We start from the raw sequence: 25,781 nt of genomic DNA, 5'->3' as shown, positions 1-25,781 counted from the left end.
GCCATAGAGGAGGAGAAGGGAAGGGGCCAAGCCTGGCCATAGCTAGCAGTAGTCAGAGAGAGTGCCGAGAAGCAGTGAGGGCAATGGGAGACAGCCCTGGAGTCGAGAAGAATAAATGTGAACCTGAGGGAGGCCGTTCAGGCTGCTGAGGAACGGCTACAAGACGACCGCAAGAGCCGGTAGCTGCTGAACACTGCAGAGTGTAAGGGCGCGTACGCACACACCCTCTCAGCTCCCGGCATACCCTCCGGCCGGCCTGTGGGGCCATGCAAAAAAGTGTATTGATATAGATCAAGACATAGCAAGGAAGGCAAATGCCTTGTTTGGTGTCAGGGTAGGACTGGGAAGGGTGCACATTCAGGATGTAAAGGATGAATCACTGTCAGAAGGTGCAACCAGGTGTTTGCTTAGGCATAATAAAAGTCACAAGGCTGTGACAGTGTGAGGGAAGAACCACCCAGAGTCTGCCTGCCGCGGATCCCAGGTGAGTGCCAGAAGCATTTATGGCCCTCACCCCAATAGTTGTCCGGGAGAGAAAAATAATTGGGCCAAGGTTCGCTGGGAGAAATACGAATGAACCTCGAGGATGCAAAAACTGTGCAAGCAGAAATGAGAGCAAACAGGTGGAGCAGCATAAAGGCAGAGGCGTACAATGAGGGGGAGGACAAAGCAGAGGTTGGGTCGACCTTGAATCCCACTCCCATCAGATCTCCCAGAGGAAAGGAAGAGCGGGAGCAGAGTACGGAGATTGCAAGAGCAGAAGTCATGCAAATCGCATGACTGAACACAGGGGTGACCCTTCAGTACCATCACATTTCTGTGAAAACCCCTTTTGGACAACAGTGGGGCAGATCCCCGCCAATACAGTAACTCAGGCACAAGCAGGGTGCGTGTTGGTAGGGCTGCGACAATTCCAACTAAGTGAAATGGAAAGAGATAAAATAGTGTGTATGCAAGGTGCTAAAAGTAAACAACAGCTAGCCAAGATGAAAAAAAGCCCAAATCACCTAAAAGGTAGAAGCAGGTGAAGAGCTGCACCCCGGAGTGCCAGGGTCTCTGGAGTACCAGAAGCCGCCAAAGAGAAACCGATCCTCTAAGGAGCGGCAACATAACTGAGGAGCGACAGAGGAAATGATAAATACAGCAGCGGCAACCACAACACAAGAACCAAAAGCGTTCAATTGGCTACAAACGGGGAAAAAGACGGCAGTCTGACGTGAATCCTAACTCTCTAGGATCAGCAGCAAGGGGATCTGCCAGTGCAAGCAGTTCCTACAGGTTGAAAAGAGTGCTGGAAACAGAAGAAATCAGACGAAAGCTTCCCTCAGCAGAGGGGGGACAATGTTCTCTCGTGTTTTGGGAACAAGGAGCAGCAACCACATCTACGGGGAGGAGAGCTGGAGACACGGCTCTAGAAACAGGCAGCTGCTCCCAACCCACATACAGATGGAGCAGCAATCCTGTCAGCTCTCCCATTTGCAAAGAACATGATAGCTGTCCCTCAAAGTACTGAGAACATGACCGCACTGGGAGATAACTGTTTGTGAACGGAGCAAGAGTCAAAACATAATTCAAGAAGGTAAAGTAGAGAAAGAAGTGGTTAACAGAGCCAAAGTGAGTGAGAATCGATGAACCGGAAAGACTGGGACCTCGCATCAGGCCGAGACCAAAATCTAGTGGGAGAAGCTGCTGGGATGGGCAGCTATTCCTGGCGTTTCTGGCTGCAGGACACTCCACCCTCACGAAATGCTTGCTGTGGATAGGGCAGATGGCCACACAGCTGCAGGCGGGTCTGAGTTGCCCTTCACGAGGCTGGGCTTAAACAACCCCAAGGGAGAAGTTTCCCAAAGAGGATGAGAGCGCTGGCGATGGGCGAGAGCCCTGCTGATTGGCACTATGGATCCAAGAAAAACCTGAGGCAGGCGAAGCACAGGAGGCCACCCTGCTGCAGTGCAGGCATAAGCAAGAAAAGGAACTGCTACAGCCTTTACATAAAAAGAAAAGAGAGGACTATTGGTAGGTCTGAGTTAGTATAATAGAGCTTGGCCTCAGCAGAAGTTAGCAAATGTGGTGGGGTTTTAACAGATCAAAGCAAACATGCAGAGAAATGTGGTGACATTAGGGACAGGTGAAAGCTTCCCTTATTTCACTGCACACCTATGTCCTTTGAGCAGTCTCACAGAAGTACCGAACAGAAAGGGTGAGCAGAGATGGCTAACGGAGACTGAGAAAACACTGTTGACGTCCATGGACACACATGCTCAATAGCATCTCTGTAGAGAAACTCGACTCCTGAACAAATAAAGCTCCTCATTACCTACTGAGACCCCAAAACAGGAGACAGCTTGGATGAATTTTTCTTTTTTTTTTTTTTAAACTAATATTTTCTACTATACATTAGTACTTCAGTCCATCACAGTCGCTGCAGAGCTATTGCACAGACGCACGCACAAACTCTATATACAGAATATACACTGTACAGGCAGGGCTGCCAGTAAGGAGTATTGTACAGAATTCATTACTACTACCCGTGTGTTCCCGCTTGGCTGCTTCCCGGCTGGAGGCAGTGGGAAAGAGTAACCTCCCACTGTCCCAGCACTGTCTGTGCCTTGCTCTTCAGCAGGAAAACGTAGGAAGGGTTCATTCACCCTTGTGACTTACTGATATGCTCCCCCCACCCCCCCAATAAATTAAGAGGCAGTGCCACAATGGGCAGAGGTTACTAATGAAACATAAGAGCACAGTTTCCTCTGCATAAATACTTGGCACTGCCTACAGAGGTCCTGAGACAACTTTGTGCAGGTCTCAGCTGAAATGCTGAACACTCCTACTAAGTGGAAAGGTACATTCTAGGGCTTTTTACAGAAGAGTGCCACAGATGGGCACTGGCTGCCAGACCCATCCTAAAAACCGTTCTTTAGGCAAACATTCAGGCCTTGGCCAAAAGGGCAGATGGTGAAATACAATTACAGTAGTAGTAGTTATGAGACTGCCCCAGGGCTATGGTAAATCCATTTCCAGGGCAGCTGACAGAAACACTGCTCTTTCAGGCAGAGGGCAACTGCATCCAAAACTGGCAGTGGAGCCTCAAGTCTTTCATACGTTCATCCCAGAAGCACATACTCAACCCTTTCCCAAGAGGTGAAAGGGAGCATGACAGACCTGCAAGCCAGGTAGCGCTAAGCAGAGAGACATAGCCTGAAACGATCTGTCAGGCTGCTCCTCCCCGACCTCAGCAGGGTGAGCATGCACCTCTGGCAGCAGCACCTGCACACCTACATGCGGGCCACTGTGTGGATTTCCACTTGGCAAGGGTGACAGATTGGAAAGAAGAGAACCTCCACCATACTGCAATGGCACGTGAGATGGTTGCACATTAGATATCTCATTGTCCAGGGGAGAGTTCCAGCTCTCTTGTACATTACCAGAGTGCACAGACTTAATTTTCCAGGCAGAATAAAGTGTGTTTGGAGCCCATTTCCTCTCTGTGGATCTTCAGTACCTATTGCTACTCACATAGCACATACATGCAATTTCTGGAGAGTTCTCTTCCCTGCAGGTACACCTGCCCCTTCTTCCTCTCCACCTCTGCCTTGGTGAAAACAAGAAACAACAAGAAAAACAAGAGCATTCCAAATCTAGCAATTCAGTCTCCCACTCCCAGTACAGCTGAAGCTCTCCCTGGCACGAGTCAGGCTGCTGAACAGCCAATGACAATTTTTTCACACCTTCTATATGCTGGGGACTAGCATCCCTCTCTTTAGCAGGAAGAGCTGCCTGGAAACCAACTCTCCCGACGCAGGACTGGTCCTGCCTCTTGTAGGCAGGATGAAGGTATTGAAATTTTGAGAGCCCAAGCACTAGACAAAGACTGATGTGTATACATGGGCAACAAACGGCCTATCACATGCTGCTGGAAGCCTGCCTGCCACTTTCGGACATACTACTCCCTGTGTGGCTACACAGGGAACGGTTGTTCATTTACGGATCCCTAACCCAGTTCCTCAAAGCAGGACTGGGCAGAAAAAAGTGCACATGGTTCGCCATTTCTGCTACAGCTCTGATCTACATGCTCACGTGTTCAAAATCATACACGTTTACGAGCAAAATTCAGATCAGCTGATGTCAGCTGGATGTCAGAGAAGTTTCCTTTCCAAATGCAACTGTGGCTGTCCACACTTGGAATAAGGTGGGAGGGCCCTTCCTTCTCCAGTAGAGTCCCCTCATTTTGCTCAGTGGTGATGCAGCACTGTCTGGAGATCCTCTGGCAATGAGCCAATGATGGTCTCAATATAAAGGCCCACCCTCTGAAGAGTTTCCTCCTTCACAGGGAGATGCTGGCACCTGGCTCTTACCTACAGGGAGAAAGAGGAGAGAAAGGGAGGAATTTTAAAACAGCCCCAAAAACCTCCTCCTGCTTTGCCACTGGCTGAGCAAACCTCATGTCAGCTCTTTACTCAGGGCGAGAGATAACAGACAGGAAATTGTTACCTCAGCCTTAATGAAATGAGAAGAGACAGAACTTTGAATCTTCTGTTATGCAAACACTAAAATTTCATGACTGTCCCGTTTGCCAGTTCTCCAAGACAGGGAGCAGGAACAAAGTTTTCTAAGCATCAAGTGTGACCTATGTCCCTGATCATTCCCTGCCACAGAGATATCGAACGAAAGGAATGAGTGCAGGAAAAAGGAAAGAAAACTTACCAGCTTCTCACGTAGTTTTAGCACCAGGTCTACAATCTCCACCTCCGACTTGTCCTTCATCCAGGCCACAATGTTCTAAGGAAAGAGAAGAACAGTTTTCTTCAGGAACCTTCTTTCTTCACAGAGCTTTTCTCAAAGAGTTACCCCTAGGCAAAGCCTGAAAATAAAAACTCTTTCACAACTCTGCCTGCAGTACTTAAGCCTAAATGAGCAAGACAGAGCGCTCTCCCCAGTTTTCTGCCCACGACAGCATCATGCTCTTGCCTGCAAGAGAAGAATCAAGGAAAGATGCAGCAATACGCAGACGGTGCAGGGTCCCCCTCCTCCAGTCAGCACCACGAATCTTGTGCTGTGCTCAGAATTTACCTCTATCTGCCAGGGCCAGAGTCAGGCCTGTTAAAAAAGGAGACAGCTTTGGCATTCCCACACTGTGCTTGAGGACTGGCACTGCTGAACACTGGAGCAAGCACTGCAGTTGAAAATGCACCCGAGCAGGATGCCAGAGCTCCTGGGACTATCCCAGCAGCTGCTCAATTTAAGAAACTGTACCGCAGTCACTGCTAAAATTCCTACCTATTTTCACTAGGCATTAAGGAAGCCAGCAACAGAGGATGCTTCCAGTCTGGGGCTCAGTTGGCTTGGGAAGGGCCTGATGAATGAAAAAATAGTTGCCAGAAGCAGCCAAAGCAGGTTTTGCATTGGCTGACAAAGTGGGGGAGCTGGACTGTTCATATCCTTGACCCCCACATGTGCTGTTATTCCTGTGCACTGATAGTCACGAGGCAGAACTGTATTTCCTAAGGGCACAAAGCACCCCATCCACGAGCAGAATCAAGATGCATTAAGAAGTATGCAAAGTAGCAATGCCCTCATCTCCCAGGCTTCAGGCCTGAGAAGGTTGGCATTGGTTAGAATACCTGCAGCTGGAACATACCGCTTCACAGATTGCTTCCAAGTGAAGGGCTTCCAGTTTCTGGGTCATTTCCTTGTGCCTCTGACGGTACCAGCCATCAAAGTTGGGAGACTTGAAAAAACGCCTGCAAGAAGCAAGGTGACATTGAAAAGGGGACAGAGAAGGATTCAGAGACGTGTGGTGATTCCATGCCACGCTGATTTCCCTTCCTACTACAGCAGACATAGACATGAGAGGAAAAGACAATCTGATTCACGGTGTCATTAGGGAAGTGGACTGATAATGAGCTAATAAGCTCTTTTTGCATCTTGTCCACTCCAGAGGCTTCTGTTCTGTCAAGCACTAACATGATACAGCTGAGCAGCTTTAGCAGCTTGTTGCTCGTGAGGGGCAATCCGGCCAGTCTCACACCCTCCTTTGCACCAGCTCAAGCCTGAGCCAAGTGGAAGTGGTGCTCTTTGCTCCTCTGCAGCCTTGTTTAGGCACAGTTTTCCTTTGGAGCTATAACACCTAGGATGGTTGAACCATGGAACGAAATTCATATTCCTCTGCAGTATCCTGCTCATTTCCTCTCCTTTCTTGATGCTTACACCTTTCAACCACTTGCTGGCATTGATCTAAGCTGCATATAATTGGTGGTTTACGTTTCTCCTACATAAACAAGTTATCAGTTAGCCTATGTCAAAGGATGTGTAATTTACACCTCTCCAGTGCAGTACGCAGTAATAAACCTCCATTTTTGCTGATCCAACTGTGAAAGTGAGCAGTGGAGAGCACAGTACCTGTTTCTATTTCAGTGTTATAGAATTTTAGATCAAATTCAAAATGGGATTAAAATTTGTTAACTGAAAGATAAGGGTTGTGGCAGCAGATAAAGAAAAAGATGAGATGGTTTAAGATGTCATACAGAGCTAGAGAACAGGCACTGTAACAGGACATTCTTTGTAAAGTCTTTCATTAGCATTGGGATATCTCAAATGTCATATTTCAGCATTTTCCGCTATTGAGACTCGACCGCCTAGTATCGCTCTTCCTCAGGCTATCTGCAGGGAACACTTTATCAGCAGAACTTGGTTGACGTTTGTGAATTTTCTTTTTGCGACCATGAGGACTCTTTTCCTTGCTCCTTCTCCCCAACACAATGGAGTCCTAATCTCAGCCAAGATCTCAAAATGCTGCTGTGATACAGACAGATTTTTTTTTAATTAAGGGTTTGACTTAGGAATAGAGCAACAAATAGTATATGTACACAATTTCACACAGTTAAGAACCCTGGAATGCATAAGCCCCTCCATCAGTTCCCTGCAAACCCCAACTGATTTATTGAAACAACTTGTTGTTTGTTGCTGTTTTCCAAAATATTAGCTATCCAAAATTAAATCTCTCTGCCACACCCATGTCATAAAGAACAGAATTTTTTGTTTTCTGCAGAGTACATTAAAGCATAAAATGGTACAAATGTTATCACAGCTACACAATATACTACTGATCCATAATTATTGTCACTGCTAACTTTCTGGATTTTTTCCCTTGCCGCATCAGTGCGTGTCCCTTTTTTCTTCCAAGTGGTTACCTGCTTTCTGGCTTTTTCCCACTCATGCTATAAGGAGTGTCTGTGCTACCCTATTTGTCCTTTAGGAGAACTATGGGCAAACTCTTCTATATGCTCTCTTAAATTCCACTCTGAAGAAACTGCATCTTTTAATGTTCTAATAGTACTGCCTGTTTGCACTCAGAATGAGATGGCCATTGTACTGAATGCTGTACAAACTCATAGGATGAAGACTTACAAATCCTTCTACCCCAGGCCCTGATAAGGGCCAGAAACTTGAAACAGAAAGATTTCCTGGAAGACAGTAAGTGACAGCTGGTGTCAGAGATAAGTCCCCATCTTCAACGAGGGGTCCCCTACCTCAATGAGGGGTTAGCTGATGTTCTTGAAGCAAGCGAGTTTACAGCTTCTAAACCTGACTGTAGCTACTCATTTAAGAGATTACATAAAACACAGGACTGTTTCTACCCTTTATTTACTTTTCCTGGCTATTATTACTGAACCAGTTCTTCAAAGGCATGGGTTTTTTCAGGTGAGCAATCTCTGTCCTGAAATTCCCTTTTCACTGCTGACTGTAATTCAGGATTTGACATTCTTTATAACCTGGAGTTGCTATTAAGGCAACAAAGCCTTAAAGAAATAATTGCCATACTCTTACCTGTAGAGGCCTAACCAGTCACCTTTAAGTACACAGGTAAGTTGGGGACCAGCATGCTCAAGGGTCTTCATGAAATCTTCCTGTCGGAACGGACGAATCTGCGGGGGATTCTGCACAACACAAAGAGCATATTACACAGCACACAGAAGAAACTGGAGGAAAACGCAGTTTATATTTATAACGGAAGAGGCTGCTCAAGACAGATTCGATAACTATGAGAATCAAAAATGCATGAAAAATCTTAACCTGCCACGCTAGTAAAATTCAAATTACAGATTCGCAATAGCTGAGCTGAGCTAAAATTACTGCAAAACAGGAAGCATCTGTCCCAATGTTTGTTTCAACTTTTATTTATTTATTTTTTTAAAAAGGAGCAATAGCCTTCTTCCTTCAATCAGGGAGGTTTGCAGTGTGTCAGAGTACGTGATCAGCATATGACATAACTATTCCCAATCCCTGCGGTCAAAAGGAAGCACAAGAGCCTGGAAAACTGAACATACCTTCCATGGAGTAATGGCTCTCTGCAGGGGCATCAGACTTGCAATATAATGCTCCTAAGAAGAAACACCAAAAAACAGATGTTAGAACAATCAGGAAGCCTCTTGCATGGTCACCAAGCGTTCAGATCTTCTCCAATGCGTCACAGGCACAGCCCTCCTAGTATCTCTCACTTTTCCTTTATAGCTGTGTATCATTTACATGAGCCTAAGTTTTCCAGCTTGCTCTTTTCCCACCAGGAGTTAGGTCAGGATACTACATGCTGCAAGAATTCTAAGCAGGCCAAATGAGAAGGGAAGAAGCTGGCAGGAGGGACTAGAATCTGAGAAGATGCTCTGTCCTCCCATTTACTTCCTCATAAGGTGACATAGAAAAGAGTGTGGAGGAGCATAACGTGTCCACTGCACAATCATCAAAAGGTACTGGCAGCTTTCTAGTGGGATGAGACAGGAAAGGCCTTGAAATAAAGCATTTTTTAAAATCTGCCTTAGGACGGCTATCACTCCATGGACAGGCCTCTTAAGCTCTACAGCAGAGCTTTTCAGAACCAGAAGAGAGGGGTTCCCACTGGCAGTGGGTTGGACTCCAGGCGTTTCAGCAAAAGGGCAACATCCGGGGCTCCTGTCCCTTCCCTATACGTCTGCTTTGACTACCCTGTGGCAAGAATTAGCCTTTAGAATCAAAGAATTAGCATTAGAATCAAACCACAGGGGAAAACTATCCCTGCATTGCAGGAAACAAACACTGTTCTATCCTTACACATGAAGTGCTGAATATCCAGCCTGCAGACTTTTATGCTAATTATTGAAATTCGCAATCAAGAGACATTTATTCTTTTCCAAGGAGTAAAACATCTCTAGAGTGCCACATCCTGACTCTATTACAGATGCTCAGTCACGGGTGAATAAAAGAGGGTGAGTACAAACTTGTCACTCAGGCATCTCCTGCTCATCTCCCCTCACCCTTACACCACACTGACAAGTCTCTGCTCAACTTACCAGTGGAATAATGAAACTCTGGGTGAGCTCCAGGAGGTGACGCCTCAAAAGGGCGCTTTGGACTTCAGACGGGCGTTTCCGCTGAATCCCCTGCAAACACAAGCAGGGCGTTCACAGAGACGGACACAGAACTTGCACACACTGCAACTATAAGCAACCAGCCCATAAGCAGTCTAGGAGACTGTACTGCTCAAAATACACACTCTGCACTCTGGTTAAAGATGTCACTCACATTTCACTACTAGAAACCGATTTTGCAGACCCTTTCTTGACAATGATTGCTCTCACTTAGGTCACCATAGTTCCAGGGTTTAACCCATGATATCAAGTGAAAAGTTTTAAAACTAGCATGAACAAATATGTTCAAGGTATACTGGACTAAACCACTACAACACTAAAATCAAATTACACACTAAGATCAAACCGAAATGGAAGATATCGGATCAAAGAAAAGTCTGCTCCTTTTGGAGGGTTTTGACTGTTCAAACCAGGCTGCTAGAACAATCTTCCCATAATGATATACAGGATGTGGGATAGAATTAGAAATGTTTACCTTTAATAATCTTTTTATCAGCGTTTTGTCTTTGTGAAGAAAAGTTTTATAAGAGGTGTAGATTCCTAGAGTGGAAAAAAAAAAATACAAAACCAAAAAAATCCCAGAAGTTAGAAACAAGTCTTTGCTCATATATCTAGAGGAGGTCCCATTACACAGTCCAGGGATAACAGAAATGAAATTGTGTGTAACAATTGCCAGGTGTGTGTGTTTGGGGGTTAATTACTAAGGCCTCCCAAGATCATAAAGTTGCTAAGGCAGCCAGTACTCACAGCAGGATTAAAGGACTCTAAACTAGCTCAAGGACCTTCCTATGCTATGCTGAGATAACTACTGGGAGTCAACTTATGGCTAGATCTGAGTTGAGCAGTTAGCTTAGTGACAGATGGCTGTATCTAGGTTAGCAAGTTCCTTTGACTCCCATCACATCTAAAAATAGATATATAAAACAAAAAAAAGAAAATTAAAATTCCTCTTTCCCAACACTAAAATAATTTGCTCATTCCATTTATAGGGCCTTTTCAATCTCAGAACAAAGAGATGCACAGCTTTTCTGCATTAGGTGGTGGATGCCACTACAAGGGACTGTGTAGCTTGATCAAGCGTGAGAAGGTAACAACACCAAAATGTCCATTTGTTTAGATATGAAGAATAATGTACGCAATGTTCGCGTCCCTGCAAAACATACAAAATTGCCCAGGTGAAAGAGTAAACAAAATTAAACTATGTCTGAAAAAAGGAGTTACCTGGTTTTGTGTCTAGAGTTTTTAGTTTGGTTAGCTTCTTCACCTTAACTTGCTTGGGCAGGTCTCCTGTGGAAAGACCCCAAAGCAAATAGTTCAGGCTCTGAATCTATCCTCATAGCCACAGCATGCACACGAGAGACTTTGTGACCAAGAACATCCACTGCTATATTTGTACATCTTAAATCATATCCTCCCTCAACTCCGTCCTCACACGAGTCTTCTCATCTGCCAACTCTCCGCTAAAATTTTGAACTAGGAAGGTGTTAGGGAGTCATTGCAAAAAAAGCACTCTTCAGCCCAAAGTGAGGCAGCTTTCTTGGCTTCATAGATAATAACTGGAATTTATCTCTCAAGACCTTCTTGTCTATGCAATTTTCTCTTTCCTGTCCAGAAAGGATTTTCATTTTCTTAGTGCTTCATAAAAATCACAGCAAGTTATCTTCTCAACAGTTTGCCTTCACCATTGTTCATACCAAGCTTGCCCATCAACAGAGCCAAACGTTCTTTTTGGTTTCTCAGTTCTCACAGGAACGAAGATGTGCAAAATGACTGCCAGCACTGCAACTGTCAGTTCAGTGCTAATCTGTGACAAGGTCCAGCAGCACAACAGGACTTTGATTCCACCCTTACCTGACATTCTGAGCTCTCCAACCCGAAGAATGTGTGGCCAGTGCTGGAGTGTTTTGATGAAGAAAGGGTTTGTGACTCCCACAACGATGTTTGGCCTAGAAAGAGAAAAAAGGAGAAATCTGGACCATGCTAATCTCACAGTTTCCTTCATACAGATGGTGGCAAGTGAGTAGCAAGGCTCTATTGGCTACTTACGGAGCTTGTGTCCTGGTGGTGTACTCTTTAAATTCACTATCATGGATAGTGAAATAGGGACGGTAGTCACAACAGTACTTCAGTGGAGCAAGACAGCTGTAAGAACAGACGTAGAGAATAGTTGCCTTATAAACTTCAAAGAGGAGGATAAGAGTTTGCATCAGGTTAATAACCTGATAGAGGTAATGATATGGAGAAGTTCCAGGCTGGGACTGTTCCTAAAGCAGAGTTCAAAGCTGGGCAGATGAGGATCCTCAGGTGGAAGGAATGAAAAATTGCATTTGGTCTATGAACTTTCAGGTCTCCCAACAAGGGAGACTCACTTTTACTCTTCTCTTCCTACAGTTGACGGAATACAAGCAATACTTTCTTGCTATGCTGTTTCTTCAGGGATTCACAGAATAGTTGGGGTTGGAAGGCACCTCTGGAGATCACCTGGTCCAACACCCCTGCTCAAGCAGGGTCACTTAGAGCACAGTGCCCAGGACTGTGCCCAGTTGGGTGTTGAATACCATCAAGGATAGAGACACTACTAGCTCTCTGGGCAACCTTTTCCAGTCCTCTGTCACCCTCGCAGTGAAGAAGTGTTTTTCTGTGTTCATCTGGAATTTCCTGTGCTCCAGTTTGGGCCCACTGGTGCTTGTCCTGTCACTGGGCACCAATGAAAGCCCCATCCTCTTGACACCCTCCCTTCAAATACTTATAAACATTGATGAGATCCCCCTGAGTCTTCTCTTCTCCAGGCTTAACAGTCCCAGCTCTCTCAGCCTCTCCTCGTACGAGAGATGCTCCAGTTTCTTCATCATCTTTACAACCCTTCACTGGACTTGCTCCAGCAGCTCCATGTCTCCCTTGTACTGAGGAGGCCAAACCTGGACCTAGCCCTCCAGGCGTAGCCTCACCAGTACTAAGTAGAGGGGAAGGATCACCTCCCTCGACCTGCTGGCAACACTGCCTAATGCAGCCCAGGATGCCGCTAGCCTTTAGCGAGATGGTGCATTGCTGGCTTGTATTCAGTTTGGTGTCCACCAGGTCAGGACTCCCAGGTCCTTCTCCACAAAGCTGCTCTCCAGCCAGTCAGCCCCCAAGCCTGTCCTGGTACATGGGGTTATTCCTCCCCAGAGGCAGGACTTTGCACTTCCCTGTATCGAACTTCACGAGACTCCTCTCTGCCCACTTCTCCAGCCTGTCCAGGTCCCTCTGAATGGCAGCACAGCCCTCTGTTATACTAGCCACTCCTCCCATTTTTGTATCATCTGCAAACTTGTTGAGGGTGTATCTGGTCCCAAAAAAGGGCACCCGAATTTGAATCGAGGACCTCTTAATCTGCAGTCAAATGCTCTGCCACTGAGCTATACCCCACCTTGCATGCTCTCATAGGCAAACTAAATCTAACACAACTGATTTGGCAGAAGAGTGAATCCAAAAGAGAACTGCCAGAATGTATTATAGTTATTTATGTCTCAGAATTCAAGGGCATTACCTGGTAAGTGCCAGAACCATTTCCGAAGAAATTGTCGGGGATGGTGCCATTACAACAATTGGCTCTCCTAGTAACATCAGCTCCCATAACATCTGGATATGAATTAACACTGGCTGGAAACATCTATTAGTGAAAGGAGGAATGACAAGCTGAGGTTAGAAGTGCAGTTCAGAAAAGATCAGACTCTAGTAATGCATATAAGCATATCCAGATTTGCCGCTATCTGGACCTTTGATATCTAGGATGGAGTTTTAGTATCCTGCAAACAGAACACCACATGTCTTTATGCATGCTGCTACTCAACCATTTTTATACGTGTTAAAGGAAATGCTCTAAGCAATGTAAAGCAACCTGCGGATTATATTTCTCTCGGTATTCTTTTTTCATCGGAGCAAAATAAAGTGCCTGAGGATTAGAACAGATATATCTTCATTAGAATAGCATCTACAGTGCTGAAAAGTTTGGTTCAGAAGCACAATGTGTAGGCTTCAGGACTTAAGCTGATTGCCAGCTGAGGTCAAGGAAAAAAAAAAAACAAAACTCCTCTAACCAGGATCCAGGCAGATTTGTTAAGGACAGTAAACACAGGTTTAAATACCGCACAGGCCCCACAAGCCCAGTATTCCAGATAACACTCCGAAAAGCAAAAATTTTTGATCCCTCATTTGATGTCTTCACTATCCCAGTGATCTAGAGGATACTCTGCATGGTGTGGAGGGAAAGCGGATGGGGAGAAGAACATTGTAGGGATGTTAGCTCTCACCTGAAAAGATCCAGTTCATGAATACTGGGGAGAACCAGTGGGGCTGGTAACAGATTCTAAATAAGGAAGGAAAAAAAAACCTGCTAGTAAATGGAAGCAATTTGACTGAAATGCCATCAACTGCCCACACCAATCACAAAGTAGTTCCCTCCACAGTAAGCATAAAAATAAAAAGAAGAGAAGAAGGTTAACGCTTGGAGATATGAGCCAGGAACAGATCTGGATGGTACATTCAAAGCCCAAGTGAATCTCCTTTCTCAGAAGATAGCCAAGAACTCCTCCTTCTCAAGATGTGACTTTCCAAGTCTGTTCCTTTATTTTCTATAGTTTCCTCTGTCTAAAGGCAGAGCTCAAGATACAGATAAAGACAGTAAGGGCTTGGTATTGTGGGTGCTGAAAGCTCAGAAATGTGTGAAAGGTGACAACACTATTCAAAGGGAGGGGAAAAAGGAAAAGATAAAACGAACAGGAATCGAGATAGTCAAAGTTATAAAGATACTTAGAGCTGCAAAGTTACATAGGAGACTAAGGTAGGATCTCTTGGAGGTCTACCTCTGCATGGATTCCCAGGAAAGGCAAAGGTAAATAAAAGGAAACTGTGAAAAAATATACGTGTATAACTTAAAGTACACTTAAATTCTGTGCAGAGGTTCCTATTCTGAAAGGCACAGGTGTGAGTGCTTCAGTTTGAACTAGAAGGGTAGCTGAAAACTACATCAATCCCAGGACAGTGGGGCTCCAAATGGGACAAGGCCTAAATTGTTCCATTTCTTCTACATCCTCCTTACTTAGTAATCTAGGTTCTGCTCATCACTGGCTTGTTTCATCTCACACTCCATCTCACCTCTTGATTAAATTGCTTCAGTGGGCTTGATCCTGGCTTATCCACCCTGGATGGGATTCTCACCTAGATTACAAATAAGAACAGACAGGTTATCCAGGGAGAAGGATTCACTTTGCTGTCCCTAACAAGCTCCTACTTAAGAAAACTTCCTCAATTATCTATTCTAATTGTGCAGGCATTAGGAGTAAAGGGAAAGAATCTAGAGTCAACATCAATGTTAACATCCAGAAGAGAAGAGAATAGATGTGCCACTTTCCAGTTTGTCTCAGTCTGCTGCTTGAGTACATATCATCACCAACAAGTACCTGAATTACAACTCCCATCACTGGAAGGTTCAAAGTCTGCCCTGGCACAGGAGGTGGCCACTGATCAATCTCATTGCACACTGCAGGGATACAAGCAGGAAAAAAAAAAAAAAAGACTTAATCCAAAAACAATCCAGCTGTTCTTATGAATTCTGCCCATTTACTTGTCACTCGCTCCCTGCTCTCGCATCTCTTGGCTAGTTCCAAAAAACAATACATCAAATAACTGTGCACAATTAGGTCAGGCATCAGACTTACATCTGCACTACCACTTCCAGTGCAGAGCAGCAGCACTACCCTGTTGACAAATCATGATTAAGTTGAATAGTGCAATAAAGACCTAGAAAGAGATGTAACACTAGCAATTTTTTCCTCTTTGGGAATACACTGTATGCAAAACTGACAGTTCATCTATTAAGATTGTCAGACGTTTCCCATTAAAGCATCCTTTACAGCTGTTTATAATTTTGACAAGCTAACCACTTGGATGATAGTTCTTCTCGCTGTTGGAAATTGTTTCAGAATGAACTAATTTGGAACATTTCAGCTGTCTTTCAGGAGTCTCCTTATAAAATTACTGAAACATTTCAATATGCAAACTGTCCCCCTTAGGGTCTGATTGCTCACCTGCCTCCAAGCACGGCTCCAGCTTATCAAAGTATTCCGGTGCAATCAGTTGCAGCAATGACTGGAACAAGTTCACATATGGAAGGCGCGACACTAGCACCAAAGACTGAAAAACATACATTTAGGAGTCAGAACTGCCCTGTCGTGATTATTTCTAGCACTCCATACACCTACATTGCTTACTAGAGGGCAACAGTTAAACAACCAACATCAACAACATGCAGGAACTCCAAAGCAGCACCGCCTTTACCAGTAGAATTCTTGCTAGTTATCTAGTAGTTGAGTCTTCAGGTTTAGGGAGACTCTGGGTATCCACAAGGAGTATTTTGATTAATAAATAAATAAGTACAGCTGGCAGCTTCTGCAAGGGAGCCACTGCAACTAGGAGGGGTGAGTCTGTGACTCAGCAAAAGATCAGCTAAAGGAAAAAGAAAAATAAATTGCTGACATATTCAGAGCTACCAAAACAACACTAACAGACAGAAAAGTGCAAAGGATCAGACCATTAAATCAGAGATTAGGAAGATAAACAAAATAAAGGAATACTGGGGAGAAAAACATAAACAAAATAACTTGAAATAATGTTAATTTGTTTCCAGTGATACATTTGGGCGGGGGGGAGGGGGGGCTTCTTCCTAATGTTTCTTTATGGAATATGTTACTAGTTTTTATAACTTTTACAATTCAGTCCCATCGAGGATTTCATTATTATGCTGGTTATTCTCCTTCTCTAATCATTAATGAATGCATTAATTAGGATCCAGCGAATATTTCTACAATCCTCAACTGAACACCTCCTTTCCGATTCAAAACTTTTGACATTTGAAATAAAAGAACATCCAAGCACACTCTATTCAAGAATGTAAGGCACCCACTACTTTAAGTCTATCAAAGAGCAAGCACATTATCCTGGTATAAATATCTGTTCATTGGGTACCCATGTTGTCCAGTTTTCCCGTTATCCTCTAACTTTTTGAACGATCAACCCACTGCTTTACCAGAGCTGATGAAACAGATTTCTTATTAGCAAGTCTCTTAGAAAGAAACTCCATATTACTGCCTAGAGACGAATGAGAGAAAGCACAGCAGGCCAGTAACTGCTGGAACAGAATAGCCGCCCCGTTTTCCAACAAGTTACCAGACTGACCTATCATAAAGCATTGCTCTTTGAACAGCAGGTATTCAAAGTTCTTTTGTTTGGTAGGGTGGCGTTTTATTTTTTGATGTGAAATATCACTACTGGAAGCATAATTCCATGGATCCACAGAGAAAAAATGGATCATAGGATCAAAGCAAAACATCTTCCTTCTCTAGAAAGATTCTGAAATTCTGCTCTCGTTCAGGCAGTGATTATACCTATCGGTCTGAATAACACTAAGCAAATTGCATTTTTCTACTGAAATAAACATGAAGTTTATATTAATTTTGTCAATGTCTGTATCAAAGCAATTTATGACAAATGACAAGGTTGGTGAGGTAACAGCAGCGTCACTGCCACTAGTTAGAAGCAATCAGCCCAGCAGGAAATCTATCCCCAGATGGCTACTAGGAAGAGTAAAGATTAACACAATAATAAGGGTCAAGTTATGTTATAACGAGCAGAGACTACAACGATAAAGTATATTGTCTCGGTATCTGTGACACTAGGAGCACATACTAAAGGGAGTGCTTAAGTACTTGAGGATCCCATGATTCAGACACTGCAGGTCGCTGCTCATGTGATTAACACACCATGGCAACCACATCCAAGCTTGTTTGGAACTGCCTTTTCCACATACTCCTGTTCTCAGTGACCCTTGCTGTTTCCCACAGAAACACTGTGGTTGTCACGTAGGAAGCGGTGCTACTTTACAGCTATGGATAGGTGCCTTTTTACAGCTACATACCAGTTGAGAGCAGCAAGCTATCTGGTTTCAGTACTCACCTTCTGAAAATAACCTCTCTTCATTGAGCTGTCCTTGACTTGCCTGAAGTATACATAACCAAAGTAATGAGCTGACTCCCGCTGCAAGAGAGGCCAACAATACTGTTATAAAGAAACCTATTACTGCTATTGCCAAACTCCCTCCAGCCACTGACCAAACAATGTACCTCACTCTCGCTATGATACAATTACAGTACTACCTCCTATTTTCAAAACTATCCATGTTTGCCTACCCGGGAGAGTTTACCCAGTGGGAAGATAAGAGGAAATACAACCAACTAAATTCACGAAAAAAGGTAGCCTCAAAGTAGTGTCTTTCACTAGCCCCTTTTTGTAGCTTCTTCAAGGCAGTCATCAAAGGCTTAATTGAAGTTTCCACTAAGACGAGCAACTGAGCCATTCCAGTGGGCTAATCCTGGCACTCCATGCTACCACATACCGATCTGGTCTAACAGTCAGTTTCTTTCCCCAGCTAGAGGATAATGTATTGCTGAGGAAGCAATACATCATCTTCTGAGAGGAGGAAATGTCCTGAGCTGCACCAGTCGCACTCCTCTTTAGTTAGGCATTTAAGGCAATATCAGTCAAACTTCACTAAGGATGAAGGCTACAGCACAAAGCTGAATGATGACTTTCAGAGCATTAATGAAAACTAACAGATTTTAATACAAATCCCCAGTGATCATTTCAAACACTCTAGGCCCTCTAAATTCCCACAAACATGAAGAGAAGGAATAGATTTCAGTTCCAAACACCTAAATCATCCTTAATTTCATTTCTTGAGGCATCATAGGACTCACAGATTAAGGCACCTTTCCCTTTTCAAACATTATTTTCCCCACAGCAGAACCCAGTAGCTTGATAGTTTTGCTTGCCTTACTCCTTTAAAGTCAGGTGAATCTAGGAGGCAGCCTCCTTTTACTGACTGCTACAAAGCAACAAAGATGCATGCAAAACGAAAAATCTTCATACTAGTATTTAGGAAAATAAATCCTCCCACTCCCTCTCAGACCAGCAATATATTTCTTAAAGCATATCACAAAGGGATTTCAGAAGCGTTAAAAGGCACAGGAAGTGTTATCTCATCTGACAAAAAGGAGAAAGAGAACAAGTTGATCTGATGGCCATCTGCACTAGTAAGAGAAGTAATTGCGCTCAGTACATCCCTCCTCTGCGTGAAGTGAACAGATAGTTCATTGATGGAAAAAAAACCAAATGGACACTCCTGATATTAGCGCTCAGGTATGGTTAAACCAGCCAGCGTGCAGCAAGCCAAGCGTGGATTTGTACCATACTAAGTACTCTGGCTGTTTTTACATACATGCATCCTGCAATAAGTGAAAAGAACTGTCATACCTCAACCAAAAAGTTAAACATCTCTTATTTACCACAGACAAGGATATTCACACCTTGTCTTGCCTCGTGGTAGTTTGCATGGGTGGCCGTGCACTCTATTGCAGGTCCTCAGGCTTCTAACCTTTATCCCTTCCCATGACTAGACATGACCATCGCTCTAATCTGGTCTCCTCCAGACTCAGTTTCATCTCTCAGAATAATTGGGACTATCAACAACACAGCCCGCTATGTGTATTAATGTGGAAATAAGTCCTTACGCTGAAAGCTTTCAGCTTTTTGGACTATTCCCATGGCCTGGGAAAAGATCCAGAAAAAAATTATCTACGCATAAAGAGCACAAATCCAAAAGCGTATTTGGATTTTAAACCCAGTAACACTACTGTTTACTTTGCACATAAAAGTAGTGCACTGAAGTGCAACTGACCTGTAGTGTTAGGGGCGCTTCTCTATTGTACTCGCCATCATCCTCATAATGAGCGGTCCTCTGTCCCCCAGACTGACGAAGGCGGAAGCTAAACTGAGTATCCCCCAGGCCACCTGAGACAGAAAAGATTGCAAATGCTCAGGAAGAAGTTTCAGTAAGGAGAAGGCTGGAAACTGTTGATATCCGAAACACCGACAAAAGAAGAGACACCGATTTACAAGAAATTCAAAAATTCCACGTAAAGTGGAGAGCAACACCATAAAGGAACCCCAAAAATCCAGCACAAGACAGGAGGGACTCGTAGACTCTGAACTAGATAGGAAGGACTCTGAACGCAAGAACTGTTATCATTGGGTTACACCTTGTCAGGTCATTGCTAGGAAACTTACAGACATCAGTCAGTATCACCTATGCTGAGTTGCTGCAGACACCACCTCTTATCCATCATACTGAAAAAACCTACACACAGCCTTAATCTAAGACCACAAGAATACTGACCTGAACAACAGATCCCTGCACAATACTTCTAGCAAATGACCTAGCTGAGGACCACAGCTGGGAAACTCCCAGGTCATATTACGTCACTCACTCCCCGCACTACGAATACTTTGCATAGCAGGAAAAAAAAAAAAGCATGACCCCCTCAGGAGAGCTCATCAATTGGATGGGATGGACAAAAAGACTAGGGCTGAGCACTTACAAAGGAAGTCAGTTATGAGGAAAGTTGAACGCACTCAGTTTGTTGAACAATAACCAGGGATAAACAGGTTTAGGTGCCACAAAGGGGTAAGCGGACATACTCCCTTCCCACTGTCCGCAGATGCTATGCTCCAAGGAAGGGAAGAGACTGTTGGGTGTATTATGAAAATATTACTAATAGTAAATAATTGACTTTATTCAGAGGAATAATTAGCCTGAATGTGTACCTAGCTCAGAGAAACTAACAAAAGTACCATCCTTAAAATATTTAAAACTAAACTGGACAAAGCTGTAGAAAATTAACAGTCAGGATCCAGTCTTTAAGAAATAGGTATTGGTCATAAATTAACATGTTTACTTCTTATTGCCACCTCTCTGATTTATAAATATAAACTTTGGAAATACTTCTGTTGTGAAGGCATCCTCTTCCCATCTATTTCCTTTCACTGAGCTCTTCACTCACGTGCAAAGAAATGCTGACAGAATTGACAGCTGCAAATCTCAGGAAGCAGCCTTTGCGATTACTTTTTGTATTTTGTTGGCATGGGTGAAGCATGAGCATGCAAGCCTACTGAGAAGTCACCTCATCACCTGCTAGATCACAGACTCTGTATCCAGAGAGCAATCAGAATGAAAGGAAGTCTCTTTCTTCAGACCTCAGAGCTGGGTGTTCCTTGATGTCATGATTCTAGAAGATACAGCCCATCACTCTCTGCTGCATTAGAGACGATGACTCACTCTTTCCATCATGAATCCATTTCTTTCATAATGGCAAAGAACCACGCCGCACACAGCAGACAAGGCCAACAGATGCTACCTACCTGAGTAGGAGTCTGGGAAGGACAAGTAGCAGATACTAGTTTTCTGCAACAAACAAAAACATACAATAAAAAATTCTCCATCACCACTGCCCAGTATCTTTAAAAACAGAAAACAAAAAAAAAGATTGTACCTCTTTTTCTGTTAATCTGAAGTCATAAGGATACACCAACTGCAAAAGAGACAAGAAACAATAAGCTGTAGACTTCAGCTACAGCTGAAGTGGGAAGTGGTTCCCCAACACTTCTACCTAGGTCTACAAAAATTGCTTCCATATCATAAGTGCCTTATTCTTCCCCAAATAGCATATCCTACGAGCAAGTATACCTAACCACTTAAAATCTGACTGTTGATAGCCTACTGCACTGAGCCGATCACTAAAGTTCGATTTATTGTAGTAGATTTGCAGGCAGGCAGGCAGAATAGCTTATATTTTAACTTGGGAGTTGACAGCTGAGGGAACAAAAAAAAAAAACCCACTACCTATTTGGTAACTTCACTGCACAGATTACTGATGTGCAAACACCTGTGTTCTCTAAAGCAGGCAGAACAGGACTATTTCAATACTGACTGAGATTATGTTAAAGTGTATTTACTTCCTCTCCAAGCCCCAAGCCTGAAATGTATTCATATTGAGTTTTGTACCTAAATACAAGTTCACAAATTGCTCAAAATAACGTTCTATATAGAAAGTTTTGCGCTTTGTGCTTTTCTGACTACTGTTTGGGGGAGGGATCATTTTTTGTTTTGATTTTTTTGAACCTTGTTAAAGTCACTTACAAGTCATTAAAAATGCCAAATATTCTGAAACTTCACAAAGGATAGCATACCTCATGATCACAACAGAACAGGAAAGGTTGTAAATTTGACTTTACACTAAACACCTGCAGAACTGTGATGTACACTCAATGGGAATTAGTCCTATTACCCAAGCACATAAGAATCTCAGTCATGAATCAGGACTTCATTATGCAATATGCTAGACAAATACAGGAAAAAGCCTCTTCCTCTAAAAGCTTATATATAAATGCAATTTCAGCAAGAATAATAAAATTCAAGCAGGCACAAGAGTGTAAGAAAACAGACATAAAGATGCAGCTAAGCAGTAGTCTCAGCATGTCAAGAATCTACTAACAAATTTTGGTAGCTATTGTAGCAAAAAGTCATTTCAAGGAAGGATTTGAAAAATCACAAGTATCCTTACAGAGTTCCTTCCACAATGAGAGGCAGTGGGGGAGAAAATGAAAATAAGTGAGGAAGGCTGGCATCATGAGCTGGTCAGAGGTAAAAACAGATTTCGCGATAATGAAATAAGACAGACAGACAGTAGGGACAGAGGGAGAATCGTTTTAAAAATGAACACATGCATAGATGTGATGAAATACAGACAGAAGCATCAGTGGGGGATGGCACAGAGAGCGTTAGCAGCAGTAACTGGGGAACACCTTTTGTGGCAGCTTCTGCAAGGATACATGCAGGGCAAGACTGCTCTCCTCAAGGGCAAAGGAAAGGATGCAGTAATAATCAAGAGTGAGATAATAATAATCTAGACAAAAGTTTTAGCTGTGTGAAGAAATTAGAAAAAGCATATCCTACATATGTTAAACAAACATTACGTCTGGCATTAGACATAAACTTGGATAAATGTCTTACCCTTCAGGGTGAGAACGCTTACGTTACAGACCTGAGTGACTGGTTGGCTAGAGATGCTGTTTACAGAGACAAGAAAAAAAGAAAATGGGGCAGCAGCGCAAGTTGGAAGGGATTCAGGGCATTGTTTTAGCCTCAGTGATTTGAGATCCGTTGTTAGAAAGACAACTTACTTTGTAAGTAAAGCTTTACTTTGTACAGCAAGAGGTACATCTGGCATACATTGGAGGATTCATGCTTTGTCAGCATACCAGTGGCAGATGAGTAGTGTTACACCCAATTTATCATCTAGCATTTCAGGTGGAAAAAGATATCTTCAACAATTTTAAAGCACCTAGTCAAAATTCTAGCTTTGTAGCAGAACTATGTAAATGCTGATAACATTGTTTCTGCATTTACTATGACTCAATAAAAGAGAAGTCAATTCAAGATATTTCAGGTCAAAGTCAAGTGCAGAAATTGCAAGCAATCGACATCCGTGCCCCAGCAAGATGCACTCCAGAATAATCGCACACACAGGAGAAGTGAGAAATGACACAGCAACAGCGATACTGAGTTGCACGTCACCTGGCAGAGGATGGAAACTAAAGTATTTACGAATCTCTAGAAGTAAACGGCACAGCCTTTATAGCCCCTACTGACTGGGAGATGAAGAATACCAAACCAATCTGAAATTGCAGGTGGCTTTAAATAAGCGGATGAGGAAGAGACCAGCACTGAATGACTGGAAAAACAGAGATCTGCTAATTAGACTTCCTCTGCAGCTCCCAGGCAGTAACCCTGGTTCAGGTCAGTGCAAGATTCACCTGGTACTCAAATCAGATGCTCTCTCCAATTCTTGATTCTTCCTAGGAGTCTATAAATAGCCACCACGGGCACCATGCCAGAGTGCTGAAAGTTCACAGCGCGAGCTTGCCTAGCTCTAACGATTCCCCACTGATTCTCTGGCAAGGTCATCTAATCAGCTCCAGAGAGTAGGTCAAATTAACAATTAGAAATTACGTTGATTAGCCTTCAGATAAAGCTTCACTGAAAGAGAAAAGCTACAGAAACACAGGAGCAAAATTATCGCAGGCAAGCTACAGCAATGAGGCAGCACATTTAAGAACAGACTAGAGAATGGGTGTTTTTTAGACACTGAAGCATGAAAGGAGGCGTTGTAACTTCACCACAGGAGAGGATATACTTCTCTGCTTGCTGTATCTTCGCATTGAACAACTGAATAAATCCTTGTGGTTATGACTAATTTAATGACCATTGATTTTATTAATTCTCTTTTAATAACGTATACACCAGGAACAGAGACCTGCATATCTGACACTGATTCATCAAGTGCAGGAATCTTAGTGTCATGCTTTCTGCAATGCTTGGTTATGATTTAAACTCAAGCTCAAGAGTCCAGACAGGCTCCTACTTCTGACACTGTCTTTTCTGAAGGTCTTTTTGCAAGTAAATCAGATCAAAATCTTCAGAAGGGGATACTGATGGCTCTTGGCTGCTTTACTAGAATACTGTGGGCCCAAGTTTAAGAGGACCTAAGCATATATTTCATTTGGAGCTATCTGCTCAGCATTATGGAAAAAAATAAATCAGGCCCAAACACTTTAATCTGAGCAATGAAACACTGATGGACCCAAAAATCTCAGAAGCAGCCCAAACAGGCTTAAATCATGTCATATTCTTTGTGACGTAGCTCTCCCATCAATGCTGAATTAACAAGTGTGGAGATGACATGTGCTGTTGAAAACAGCAAAAGACCCTTCCACTAAAGCTTTGCTGTTGATATCTGCAAGAGCGCCGAGTGCTCTGCTGCTGTCATAGCAACAAAGAGTATATCCCAGAAAGTGACATCTGGTCACTCTAAAGTCACCCCAGCTTCACAAAGTGCCTGTGTTTGGAAAGGCTTAAGGAGGGAGGAGTTAGTGCTCTTATGAAACGGGGTATTTCAGAACCGCAGGGCCCAGTTCTGAGCACGACACAGCCTGTTTCTACGGCAGCAGCACCAGAGCACTCGGAAGCCTTGGAGAGTCAAATGGCAAAGTGCCGCTGCGAAGGCCTGCTCCCGCAGGATGCGCCCGGTTAACGTGAGAGCCGTGCCTCCAAAATATTTCTTCTCCCTGTTTCTGTGGTCTCTTAACTGATCACTGGAAGAAATGTAAGTTAGTTGACCAGTCAGAAACAGTAACCGTACCCAATTTCTGGGTAACTTACGTTTTCATTTGTAACTTCTTTTCTACTGCGTATCCAAATAGCTGCCCGGCCTGCCAAAGAACTCCGCAAATTTTAGGCTGATTGGGTATCTCCGCTGAGAGATCACTGTGCAGAGTGAGTCAAGCAATATTTGCAAACCTGAGCAAACCCGAAACTAAGCTCTTGGCTCCAGAAGTATATCCACAGAGCCTACCCCAATTCCAGGGATGCATGGTTTTGCCTTTCTCCTCAGTGTTGTTGAGGCGTAGACAACGCACACTAAGCATGCTTCAACAAAGTGGCTTCCACTTAGATTTGGGCAGCAAGGGAAGGAAAGAGAGGTTTTATCCGTGAAGAATCCTATACTCAGGGAAAAGTATATCATCTTCAGAAAAAGATGACAAAATACAGTTTGCTTCAGTCCAGCTTTGGGTTCTCCCGGTTAGGTTTCCAGCAAATTCATTTTATGAATTTCTAAAGGTTTTTTTGCAGAACTGTTAAATAGGATTACACTCCAATAAACACAGTTAGTAAATCCCAATACAATATGTAAGAGCCAACATATCCAGGGTAGCAGCATGCCCACAGAGTACTGAAAAGAACAATCCTCATATTTTATACAGGGGGGAGAAACACTGAAAATTTCAGGGAGGGGGAACAAGGTCCATGCCCACTTAGATTCTGACAGGTCAAGGAGAAGAAAAGCAAAGGCATGCATTAACAAGCCTCCAACTTGTCTAATTAGCAATTTTTGGCAGGAAACAGTCACCATCACCTTCCTCATCGCCACAGAAGGAAGCGCGTTTTAATTCTGGTCAATACACAGGTGCAGCTCGTAGACACTACAGGTCACAGCACAGAACTCCTGAGTGAGATAGGCCTATTCCTAACGCAGAAATGTAGAGGACATCCTAAGTTTGGACAACAGGCCTCACTTGGAACGAGGGCATGTTCACACACAGATTTACAGAGATGATGCAGAAGTATGGTGCAACTTCCAAAAAGGAAGGTTTTCTTTCCTTCTGACTCACTTTGCAGTAAGCACACAAGTTACTCCAAGTCACTCCAAGTATTTGTAGCCTGTCGCTCCATGTAGTACTTGGATGCACAAACAGCCTCTGTGTATAAACACCTCTTTAGAAGGACGTACATACGTCCGCTGAACGGAGAGCTCTGTCAAGGCCCAGTCTCTGTCAGCTACACTGTGAGCTGGTAACGTCTATAGCAAACTTCCCATGCAAACTCAGTTG

General features: G+C 43.5%; 1 protein-coding gene across 2 annotated transcripts in view; it reads right to left on the bottom strand.

The window, feature by feature from the left end:
- Positions 1-2,345: 2,345 nt before the first annotated feature.
- DENND6B (DENN domain containing 6B) overlaps positions 2,346-25,781 on the bottom strand; it is a 30,275-nt gene continuing 6,839 nt past the window's right edge. Inside the window, exons 2-21 of one of the 2 annotated variants that reach the window (XR_011140874.1) lie at positions 20,825-20,863; positions 20,694-20,736; positions 19,174-19,286; positions 17,394-17,474; positions 15,470-15,575; positions 14,843-14,922; positions 14,538-14,600; positions 13,694-13,749; positions 12,931-13,053; positions 11,448-11,543; positions 11,253-11,347; positions 10,623-10,688; positions 9,877-9,941; positions 9,324-9,413; positions 8,328-8,381; positions 7,828-7,937; positions 5,639-5,741; positions 4,969-5,097; positions 4,705-4,779; positions 2,346-4,355 (exon numbers count right to left, since the gene is read on the bottom strand). Coding sequence is in view for 1 of the 2 variants with exons in the window: in XM_068941752.1 (XP_068797853.1) it covers positions 4,233-4,355; positions 4,705-4,779; positions 5,639-5,741; positions 7,828-7,937; positions 8,328-8,381; positions 9,324-9,413; positions 9,877-9,941; positions 10,623-10,688; positions 11,253-11,347; positions 11,448-11,543; positions 12,931-13,053; positions 13,694-13,749; positions 14,538-14,600; positions 14,843-14,922; positions 15,470-15,575; positions 17,394-17,474; positions 19,174-19,286; positions 20,694-20,736; positions 20,825-20,863 (1,581 nt within the window). In the remaining variant the exon portion in view is untranslated. The remainder of the gene's footprint in view (positions 4,356-4,704; positions 4,780-4,968; positions 5,098-5,638; positions 5,742-7,827; positions 7,938-8,327; positions 8,382-9,323; positions 9,414-9,876; positions 9,942-10,622; positions 10,689-11,252; positions 11,348-11,447; positions 11,544-12,930; positions 13,054-13,693; positions 13,750-14,537; positions 14,601-14,842; positions 14,923-15,469; positions 15,576-17,393; positions 17,475-19,173; positions 19,287-20,693; positions 20,737-20,824; positions 20,864-25,781) is intronic. The other variant, XM_068941752.1, reaches the window with a different exon arrangement.

Source organism: Struthio camelus, chromosome 1 (genome assembly GCF_040807025.1).
Source record: "Struthio camelus isolate bStrCam1 chromosome 1, bStrCam1.hap1, whole genome shotgun sequence".
NCBI classification, from domain to species: Eukaryota; Metazoa; Chordata; class Aves; order Struthioniformes; family Struthionidae; genus Struthio; species Struthio camelus.
The sequence above is the reverse complement of the archived record's forward strand: the minus strand, read 5'-3'. Positions and strand labels throughout refer to the sequence as shown.